Consider the following 11,679-nt stretch of genomic DNA (forward strand, 5'->3'; position numbering starts at 1 on the left):
TACATGTTTAAAATAATTTTTCTTACCTTTTCCTTCTGTCTCCCCTCCCCCCAGCTTCAACCATCTCGACTCGACCTAATTCACACTTCGATTTTTGTGGAAATCCTTTATTGAGGGGGGGGGGGGGGCGCGCAATGATTTGTAAGAGAGAGTGAGTGAGTGAGTGAGTGAGTGAGTGTGTGTGTGTGTGTGTGTGTGTGTGTGTGTGTGTGTGTGTGTGTGTGTGTGTGTGTGTGTGACTTAACACCAAATAGGTTGTGAAAGCCAACCTTTTGGTCTTAACTCTTATGGCCAATAAATATTGAAAGTAACTCCCGAGGTTTGAAGGTTTGTTCCTCTATTTGATTCCTGTTTATTTGAATCTCCTCTATCTTATATTTATTTCTTCAAATCTACCCTTTTATTTAAACATAATGCCCTCAAATATTTATATTTATATTGCTCCTCTTCTTTAAATCTCTTTTCACTCATTTCTATTTCTCCAAATCTTCTCTTTTATATGATTTAAATTTCTTTTAAATGTCCTTTAACATAATTTTTAATTTCTTGAAATATTCTCGTTCATTTGAATTTAATTATTAAAATCACCAATTCTATTTGGTTCCCATTTCTCAAACTTTAAAATATCTTTTTTATTTTAATTTTGTTTGTCTCCTCTTTTATTTGAATTCAATTTTTCAAAATCCTCTCTTCTATTTGGTTCCTATTCTCGAACTTTGAAAAATCTTCTCTTTAATTCTAATTTCTTTCAATCTCCTCTTGCATTTGAATTCATTTTTTTCAAAATCCTCTCTTCTATTTGGTTCCTATTTCTTGAACTTTGAAAAATCTTCTCTTTAATTCTAATTTCTTTCAATCTCCTCTTTCATTTGAATTCAATTTTTTCAAAATCCTCTCTTCTATTTGGTTCCTATTTCTCGAACCTTGAAAAATCTTCTCTTTAATTCTGATTTCTTTCAATCTCCTCTTTCATTTGAATTCAATTTTTCAAAATGATCTCTTTAATCTGGTTCCCATTCTTCAAACTCCTTTATTAGACCTTTGGTATTTAGGTTTTATTTGAGTTTCATCAACCAAGTCACCATGGAAAGGGAGAATTATTTATTCTCTCTCCAAATCTCCCTTTGTATTTAGGTTTTTTTTTCTCTCTCCAAATCTCCTTTTGTATTTAGGTTTTTTTCTCTCCAAATCTCCTTTTGTATTTAGGTTTTTTTCTCTCTCCAAATCTCCTTTTGTATTTAGGTTTTTTTTCTCTCTAAATCTCCTTTTGTATTTAAGTTATATCTGAGTTTCGTGAATCCGGTCACCTTAAGGAGGAAAGTTATTTGATCCTACTCATTCTCTAAATCTCCTTTTGTATTTAAGTTTTATCTGAGTTTCATCAACCAGGTCACCATAGAGAGGAAAGTAATTTGACCTTACTCTCTCTATATATATCTCCTTTTGTAATTAAGTTTTATTTGAGTTTCATCAACCAGGTCACCCTAAAGAGGAAAGTTATTTGACCTTACTCTCCCTCTAAATCTCCTTTTGTATTTAGGTTTTTTTTTCTCTCTCCAAATCTCCTTTTGTATTTAAGTTATATCTGAGTTTCATCAACCAGGTCACCATAGAGAGGAAAGTTATTTGAACTTACTCTCTCTCTAAATCTCCTTTTGTATTTAGGTTTATTTTTTCTCCTCCAAATCTCCTTTTGTACTTAAGTTATATCTGAGTTTCATCAACCAGGTCACCATAGAGAGGAAAGTTATTTGACCTTACTCTCTCTCTAAATCTCCTTTTGTATTTAGGTTTATTTTTTCTCTCTCCAAATCTCCTTTTGTACTTAAGTTATATCTGAGTTTCATGAATCCGGTCACCTTAATGAGGAAAGTTATTTGACCTTACTCTCTCTCTAAATCTCCTTTTGTATTTAGGTTTTTTTCTCTCTCCATATCTCCTTTTGTATTTAAGTTATATCTGAGTTTCATGAATCCGGTCACCTTAAGGAGGCAAGTTATTTGATCTTACTCTCTCTCTAAATCTCCTTTTGTATTTAGGTTCTTTTTTTTCTCTCTCCAAATCTCCTTTTGTATTTAGGTTTTTTTTTCTCTCTCCAAATCTCCTTTTGTATTTAGGTTTTCCTTTGAGTTTCATGAATCCGGTCACCTTAAGGAGGCAAGTTATTTGATCCTACTCATTCTCTAAATCTCCTTTTGTATTCAAGTTTTATCTGAGTTTCATCAACCACGTCACCATAGAGAAGAAAGTTATTTGACCTTTCTCTCTCTCTCTCTCTCTCTCTCTCTCTCTCTCTCTCTCTCTCTCTCTCTCTCTCTCTCTCTCTCTCTCTCTCTCTCTCTCTCTCTCTAAATCTCCTTTTGTATTTAGGTTTTTTTTTCTCTCTCCAAATCTCCTTTTGTATTTAAGTTATATCTGAGTTCCATGAATCCGGTCACGCTAAAGATTAAAGTTATTTGACCTTACTCTCTCTCTAAATCTCCTTTTGTATTTAGGTTTTTATTTCCTCTCTCCAATCTCCTTTTGTATTTAAGTTATATCTGAGTTTCATGAATCCGGCCACCTTAATGAGGAGAGCCACCCACCGCAAAATGAGCCCCGCCAACCGCCCTCCTAAGGCGTGCCCAAGGGCCAGGTCTCAGTGCCCATGAAATTCGATCCCCATTCGAACATCTGTCGTTTTATCCTTAAGCATCGGTTCAAGACGAAAAAACAAACATAAAACACATCGTAAAGCGGCGACGAATGATACCCACCGACACGACAAACTATTGAGGCGAGGCACTAAACTACTACTTAAAATACGCTCCTCAAACCCCAGTCACTTATAATTAAGTGTTGACCCTTTAAGTGGCATCTTTAAGTGCCACACATGTGACTATTTGTAGGTAATTAGTAGTGAGCGCTTTCTAGTCTGAAAAGACACACCTTTGCGAAGGGTAGGAAATTCTTAACGTGCTCTCTTCGACTATAGTCCATTTCTTTTAGCGATGCATATTTGCACCGACTCGCAGCGGTGCCCTTTTAGCTCGGGAAAGTTTCGGATCGCTGATTGGTTGGACAAGATAATTCTAACCAATCAGCGATCAGGAAACTTTTTCGAGCTAAAAGGGAACCGCCGCGAGTCGGTGCAAATATGCATCGCTAAAAGAAATGGACTTTAGTTCTTCGACCAGATGAAATAAAACAATGAAATTGATATTTGACGCCATACTACTAATAATCATATTTAATAGGAAACATCAATTAACCGATTCATCATAATAAATAACAGGAAATTAAGGAACATAAAATTGAAAACGTAATGTTAATGATAAACGAAATGAAGACAAGAAATGAAATTCACATTTACGCCGAACTAATAAATATCAAATAAAAATCATAAATTAATACTTTGAATATTATGAATAATAAAAATTAATTAACATAAAATTCTAACTTATTGTTAAGGAAAGATAAAGAATGCAAGCAAAAACCTTAATAAAAATAAATAAAGACTTAAATACGATTTACACCACAATCTCTCCGTCCTACCACTTTCCAAACCATCATCTGAATGCTAATTGGAGCATCGAATTCCTCATCTTTATTAACATGGCAAAGTACAGGAGTCAACTTAAGACAGTTTGCTAAAGTAACACCCCACCCCGGGTCATTGCAAATAGCCTACCAGAACCCTCCCCACCTCCCACACCCCAACCCCCAATAAAACAGTAACACCCCACCCTGGGTCATTGCGAATAGCCTACCCAGAACCCTCCCCACCTCCCACACCCCAACCCCCAAAAACAGTAACACCCCACCCCGGGTCATTGCAAATAGCCTACCCAGAAACCCTCCCCACCTCCCACACCACCAACCCCCAAAAACAGTAACACCCCACCCTGGGTCATTGCGAATAGCCTACCCAGAACCCTCCCCCACCTCCCCAACCCCCAACCCCCAAAAACAGTAAACACCCCACCCCGGGTCATTGCAAATAGCCTACCCAGAACCCTCCCCACCTCCCACACCCCAACCCCCAAAAACAGTAACACCCACCCTGGGTCATTGCGAATAGCCTACCCAGAACCCCTCCCCACCTCCCACACCCCAACCCCCAAAAACAGTAACACCCCACCCTGGGTCATTGCGAATAGCCTACCCAGAACCCTCCCCACCTCCCACACCCCAACCCCCAAAAACAGTAACACCCCACCCCCGGGTCATTGCAAATAGCCTACCCAGAACCCTCCCCACCTCCCACACCCCAACCCCCCAAAAACAGTAACACCCCACCCTGGGTCATTGCGAATAGCCTACCCAGAACCCTCCCCACCTCCCCACACCCCAACCCCCAAAAACAGTAACACCCCCACCCCGGGTCATTGCAAATAGCCTACCCAGAACCCTCCCCACCTCCACACCCCAACCCCCAAAAACAGTAACACCCCACCCTGGGTCATTGCGAATAGCCTACCCAGAACCCTCCCCACCTCCCACCACCCCCAACCCCCAAAAACAGTAACACCCCACCCCGGGTCATTGCAAATAGCCTACCCAGAACCCTCCCCACCTCCCACACCCCAACCCCCAAAAACAGTAACACCCCACCCTGGGTCATTGCGAATAGCCTACCCAGAACCCTCCCCACCTCCCACACCCCAACCCCCAAAAACAGTAACACCCCACCCTGGGTCATTGCAAATAGCCTACCCAGAACCCTCCCCACCTCCCACACCCCAACCCCCAAAAACAGTAACACCCCACCCTGGGTCATTGCGAATAGCCTACCCAGAACCCTCCCACCTCCCACACCCCAACCCCAAAAACAGTAACACCCCACCCGGGTCATTGCAAATAGCCTACCCAGAACCCTCCCCACCTCCCACACCCCAACCCCCAAAAACAGTAACACCCCACCCTGGGGTCATTGCGAATAGCCTACCCAGAACCCTCCCCACCTCCCACACCCCAACCCCCCAAAAACAGTAACACCCCACCCCGGGTCATTGCAAATAGCCTACCCAGAACCCTCCCCACCTCCCACACCCCAACCCCCAAAAACAGTAACACCCCACCCTGGGTCATTGCGAATAGCCTACCCAGAACCCCTCCCCCACCTCCCACACCCCAACCCCCAAAAACAGTAACACCCCCACCCCGGGTCATTGCAAATAGCCTACCCAGAACGCCTCCCCACCTCCCACACCCCAACCCCCAAAAACAGTAACACCCCCACCCCGGGTCATTGCAAATAGCCTACCCAAGAACCCTCCCCACCTCCCACACCCCAACCCCCAAAAACAGTAACACCCCACCCCGGGTCATTGCAAATAGCCTACCCAGAACCCTCCCCACCTCCCACACCCAACCCCCAAAAACAGTAACACCCCACCCCTGGGTCATTGCAAATAGCCTACCCAGAACCCTCCCCACCTCCCACACCCCAACCCCCAAAAACAGTAACACCCCACCCTGGGTCATTGCGAATAGCCTACCCAGAACCCTCCCCACCTCCCACACCCCAACCCCAAAAACAGTAACACCCCACCCCGGGTCATTGCAAATAGCCTACCCAGAACCCTCCCCACCTCCCCACACCCCAACCCCCAAAAACAGTAACACACCCCACCCCCGGGTCATTGCAAATAGCCTACCCAGAACCCTCCCCACCTCCCACACCCCAACCCCCAAAAACAGTAACACCCCACCCCGGGTCATTGCAAATAGCCTACCCAGAACCCTCCCCACCTCCCACACCCCAACCCCCAAAAACAGTAACACCCCACCCTGGGTCATTGCAAATAGCCTACCCAGAACCCTCCCCACCTCCCACACCCCAACCCCCAAAAACAGTAACACCCCACCCCGGGTCATTGCAAATAGCCTACCCAGAACCCTCCCCACCTCCCACACCCCAACCCCCAAAAACAGTAACACCCCACCCCGGGTCATTGCAAATAGCCTACCAGAACCCTCCCCACCTCCCACACCCCAACCCCCAAAAACAGTAACACCCCACCCCGGGTCATTGCAAATAGCCTACCCAGAACCCTCCCCACCTCCCACACCCCAACCCCCAAAAACAGTAACACCCCACCCCGGGTCATTGCAAATAGCCTACCCAGAACCCTCCCCACCTCCCCACACCCCAACCCCCAAAAACAGTAACACCCCACCCCGGGTCATTGCAAATAGGCCTACCCAGAACCCTCCCCACCTCCCACACCCCAAACCCCCAAAAACAGTAACACCCCACCCCGGGTCATTGCAAATAGCCTACCCAGAACCCTCCCCACCTCCCACCACCCCAACCCCCAAAAACAGTAACAACCCCACCCTGGGTCATTGCGAATAGCCTACCCAGAACCCTCCCCACCTCCCACACCCCAACCCCAAAAACAGTAACACCCCACCCTGGGTCATTGCGAATAGCCTACCCAGAACCCTCCCCACCTCCCACACCCCAACCCCCAAAAACAGTAACACCCCACCCTGGGTCATTGCGAATAGCCTACCCAGAACCCTCCCCACCCTCCCCACACCCCAACCCCCAAAAACAGTAACACCCCACCCTGGGTCATTGCGAATAGCCTACCCAGAAACCCTCCCCACCTCCACACCCCAACCCCCAAAAACAGTAACACCCCACCCTGGGTCATTGCAAATAGCCTACCCAGAACCCTCCCCACCTCCCACACCCCAACCCCCAAAAACAGTAACACCCCACCCTGGGTCATTGCGAATAGCCTACCCAGAACCCTCCCCACCTCCCACACCCCAACCCCCAAAAACAGTAACACCCCACCCCGGGTCATTGCAAATAGCCTACCCAGAACCCTCCCACCTCCCACACCCCAACCCCCAAAAACAGTAACACCCCACCCTGGGTCATTGCAAATAGCCTACCCAGAACCCTCCCCACCTCCCACACCCCAACCCCCAAAAACAGTAACACCCCACCCTGGTCATTGCGAATAGCCTACCCAGAACCCTCCCCACCTCCCACACCCCAACCCCCAAAACAGTAACACCCCACCCTGGGTCATTGCAAATAGCCTACCCAGAACCCTCCCCACCTCCCACACCCCAACCCCCAAAAACAGTAACACCCCACCCTGGGTCATTGCGAATAGCCTACCCAGAACCCTCCCCACCTCCCACACCCCAACCCCCAAAAACAGTAACACCCCACCCCGGGTCATTGCAAATAGCCTACCCAGAACCCTCCCCACCTCCCACACCCCAACCCCCAAAAACAGTAACACCCCACCCTGGGTCATTGCGAATAGCCTACCCAGAACCCTCCCCACCTCCCACACCCCAACCCCCAAAAACAGTAACACCCCACCCCGGGTCATTGCAAATAGCCCTACCCAGAACCCTCCCCACCTCCCACACCCCAACCCCCAAAAACAGTAACACCCCACCCTGGGTCATTGCGAATAGCCTACCCAGAACCCTCCCCACCTCCCACACCCCAACCCCCAAAAACAGTAACACCCCACCCCTGGGTCATTGCGAATAGCCTACCCAGAACCCTCCCCACCTCCCACACCCCAACCCCCAAAAACAGTAACACCCCACCCCGGGGTCATTGCAAATAGCCTACCCAGAACCCTCCCCACCTCCCACACCCCAACCCCCAAAAACAGTAACACCCCACCCCGGGGTCATTGCAAATAGCCTACCCAGAACCCTCCCCACCTCCCACACCCCAACCCCCAAAAACAGTAACACCCCACCCTGGGTCATTGCGAATAGCCTACCCAGAACCCTCCCCACCTCCCACACCCCAACCCCCAAAAACAGTAACACCCCACCCCGGGTCATTGCAAATAGCCTACCCAGAACCCTCCCCACCTCCCACACCCCAACCCCCAAAAACAGTAACACCCCACCCCGGGTCATTGCAAATAGCCTACCCAGAACCCTCCCCCACCTCCCACACCCCAACCCCCAAAAACAGTAACACCCCACCCCGGGGTCATTGCAAATAGCCTACCCAGAACCCTCCCCACCTCCCACACCCCAACCCCCAAAACAGTAACACCCCACCCCGGGTCATTGCAAATAGCCTACCCAGAACCCTCCCCACCTCCCACACCCCAACCCCCAAAAACAGTAACACCCCACCCTGGGTCATTGCAAATAGCCTACCCAGAACCCTCCCCACCTCCCACACCCCAACCCCCCAAAAAACAGTAACACCCCACCCCGGGTCATTGCAAATAGCCTACCCAGAACCCTCCCCACCTCCCACACCCCCAACCCCCAAAAACAGTAACACCCCACCCCGGGTCATTGCAAATAGCCTACCCAGAACCCTCCCCACCTCCCACACCCCAACCCCCAAAAACAGTAACACCCCACCCCGGGTCATTGCAAATAGCCTACCCAGAACCCTCCCCACCTCCCACACCCCAACCCCCAAAAACAGTAACACCCCACCCCGGGTCATTGGCAAATAGCCTACCCAGAACCCTCCCCACCTCCCACACCCCAACCCCCAAAAACAGTAACACCCCACCCCGGGTCATTGCAAATAGCCTACCCAGAACCCTCCCCACCTCCCACACCCCAACCCCCCAAAAACAGTAACACCCCACCCCGGGTCATTGCAAATAGCCTACCCAGAACCCTCCCCACCTCCCACACCCCAACCCCCAAAAACAGTAACACCCCACCCTGGGTCATTGCAAATAGCCTACCCAGAACCCTCCCCACCTCCACACCCCAACCCCCAAAAACAGTAACACCCCACCCTGGGTCATTGCGAATAGCCTACCCAGAACCCTCCCCACCTCCCACACCCCAACCCCCCAAAAACAGTAACACCCCACCCCGGGTCATTGCAAATAGCCTACCCAGAACCCTCCCCCACCGTCCCACACCCCAACCCCCAAAAACAGTAACACCCCACCCCGGGTCATTGCAAATAGCCTACCCAGAACCCTCCCCACCTCCCACACCCCAACCCCCCAAAAACAGTAACACCCCACCCCGGGTCATTGCAAATAGCCTACCCAGAACCCTCCCCACCTCCCACACCCCAACCCCCCAAAAACAGTAACACCCCACCCTGGGTCATTGCAAATAGCCTACCCAGAACCCTCCCCACCTCCCACACCCCAACCCCCAAAAACAGTAACACCCCACCCTGGGTCATTGCGAATAGCCTACCCAGAACCCCTCCCCACCTCCCACACCCCAACCCCCAAAAACAGTAACACCCCCACCCCGGGGTCATTGCAAATAGCCTACCCAGAACCCTCCCCACCTCCCACACCCCAACCCCCAAAAACAGTAACACCCCACCCTGGGTCATTGCGAATAGCCTACCCAGAACCCTCCCCACCTCCCACACCCCAACCCCCAAAAACAGTAACACCCCACCCTGGGGTCATTGCAAATAGCCTACCCAGAACCCTCCCCCACCTCCCACACCCCAACCCCCAAAAACAGTAACACCCCACCCCGGGGTCATTGCAAATAGCCTACCCAGAACCCTCCCCCACCTCCCACACCCCAACCCCAAAAACAGTAACACCCCACCCTGGGTCATTGCGAATAGCCTACCCAGAACCCTCCCCCCCCCCTCTCCAACACCCCCAACCCCCAAAAAACAGTAACACCCCACCCCGGGTCATTGCGAATAGCCTACCCAGCACCCCCCACCCCACCCTCCCGCACCCGAACCCCCAAAAACAGTAACACCCCACCCCGGGTCATTGCGAATAGCCTACCCAGCACACCCCCCCCCACACCCAAACCCCCAAAAAACAGTAACACCCCCACCCCGGGTCATTGCGAATAGCCTACCCAGCACCCCCCCCCCCCACCTCCCACACCCCAACCCCCAAAAAACAGTAACACCCCACCCCGGGTCATTGCGAATAGCCTACCCAGCTCCCCCCTCTCCAACACCCCCAACCCCAAAAAAACAGTAACACCCCACCCCGGGTCATTGCAAATAGCCTACCCAGAACCCCCCCAACCCCCCCCCCCACACCCAAACCCCCAAAAACAGTGACACCCCACCCGGGGTCATTGCGAATAGCCTACCCAGCACCCCCACCCCCCTCCCACACCCCAACCCCCAAAAACAGTAACACCCCACCCCGGGTCATTGCGAATAGCCTACCCAGAACCCCCCCAACCCCCCCCCACACCCAAACCCCCAAAAACAGTGACACCCCACCCGGGGGTCATTGCGAATAGCCTACCCAGCACCCCCACCCCCCTCCCACACCCCAACCCCCCAAAAACAGTAACACCCCACCCCAGGTCATTGCGAATAGCCTACCCAGCACCCCCCCCCCTCTCCAACACCCCCAACCCCCAAAAGCAGTAACACCCCACCCCGGGTCATTGCGAATAGCCTACCCAGCACCCCCAACCCCCAAAAACAGTAACACCCCACCCGGGGTCATTGCGAATAGCCTACCCAGCACCCCCCACCCCACCCTCCCGCACCCGAACCCCCCAAAAAACAGTAACACCCCACCCCCGGGTCATTGCGAACAGCCTACCCAGCACCCCCCCCCCCCCCTCCCACACCCCAACCCCCAAAAACAGTAACACCCCACCCCGGGTCATTGCGAATAGCCTACCCAGCACCCCCCCACCCCACCCTCCCGCACCCCAACCCCCAAAAACAGTAACACCCCACTCCAGGTCATTGCGAATAGCCTACCCAGCACCCCCCCCCCCCTCTCCAACACCCCCAACCCCCAAAAACAGTAACACCCCACCCCGGGTCATTGCGAATAGCCTACCCAGCACCCCCCCACCTCCCTCCCACACCCCAACCCCCAAAAACAGTAACCAAAAAGGAGCTTAGAGAAAAATCCCCTAACCATTGTTTTCTTATGCAAATGAAGTGGTTTGCGGTTTGCGCAAGTTATTATTGATGATATTTGCGGTCGAGGTATATTTGTCTTGAGCTGCGGTGGTCCCGCAATCGGTGTCAGGCGCGATAGATAATGGCGCTTTGGCACGATGGTCCCAGCAGGAGGTGATGCCCCCACCCAGGATTCCATATACACACACCGCAGCTGCTGCCTTTCATATCGTGCGTGCCCAGAGGTAAGTAAGTAGATCCTATAAGCAGAAGGATATTATGTACAACTGGACATAACATATCATTATTATTACTTGCTAAGCTACAACCTTAGTTGGAAAAGCAAGATGCTTATAAGCCAAGGTTCCCCAACAAGGAAAATAGCCCAGTGAGGAAAGGAAAAAAGGAAAAATAATATATTCTATGACCAATGACACTTAAATAAATATTTCCTATATAAACTATGAAAACTTTAACAAATCAAAAGGAAGAGAAACGAGATAGAATAGTGTGCCCGTGTACCCTCAAGCAAGAGAACCCTGGTACATCTCGTTCCAAAGAAATGCACCCTCCCACACCTTTACTTTGCGGCGAATAACCAAACAGATAGTATAGGGCACGGTCCTGGATATAGGGAGACATGGCAAAATGGTGGGAGGGGCTAAACACAGGTACTCGCCATGCAGTAAGGGTGTGGCTGAAAAAACTTCCTCGGGGTGAGGGTGTATCACGAATTCCTGTGCCCAACTGTACGTCATCCCTGCACTGAATTATAACTGTTTAATAAATTTAAACAAAATGCCGTGCTTTATTTCGAAATACTACATATTCGTCTTTTCAGAAGACTAAAGTAG

General features: G+C 50.4%; 1 protein-coding gene across 1 annotated transcript in view; it reads left to right on the forward strand.

Annotated features, from left to right (window-relative positions):
- Positions 1–11,423, forward strand: part of LOC137618482 (uncharacterized) — a 17,319-nt gene extending 5,896 nt beyond the window's left edge. The window contains exons 2-8 of the mRNA XM_068348642.1: positions 4,425–4,970; positions 5,446–5,681; positions 6,102–6,308; positions 6,546–6,795; positions 6,964–7,478; positions 9,083–9,366; positions 11,313–11,423. Of these exons, the coding sequence (XP_068204743.1) occupies positions 4,425–4,970; positions 5,446–5,681; positions 6,102–6,308; positions 6,546–6,795; positions 6,964–7,478; positions 9,083–9,366; positions 11,313–11,423 (2,149 nt within the window). The remainder of the gene's footprint in view (positions 1–4,424; positions 4,971–5,445; positions 5,682–6,101; positions 6,309–6,545; positions 6,796–6,963; positions 7,479–9,082; positions 9,367–11,312) is intronic.
- The last annotated feature ends 256 nt before the right edge of the window (positions 11,424–11,679 follow it).

The sequence above is a fragment of the Palaemon carinicauda genome, chromosome 24 (assembly GCF_036898095.1).
Source record: "Palaemon carinicauda isolate YSFRI2023 chromosome 24, ASM3689809v2, whole genome shotgun sequence".
Taxonomy (NCBI): Eukaryota; Metazoa; Arthropoda; class Malacostraca; order Decapoda; family Palaemonidae; genus Palaemon; species Palaemon carinicauda.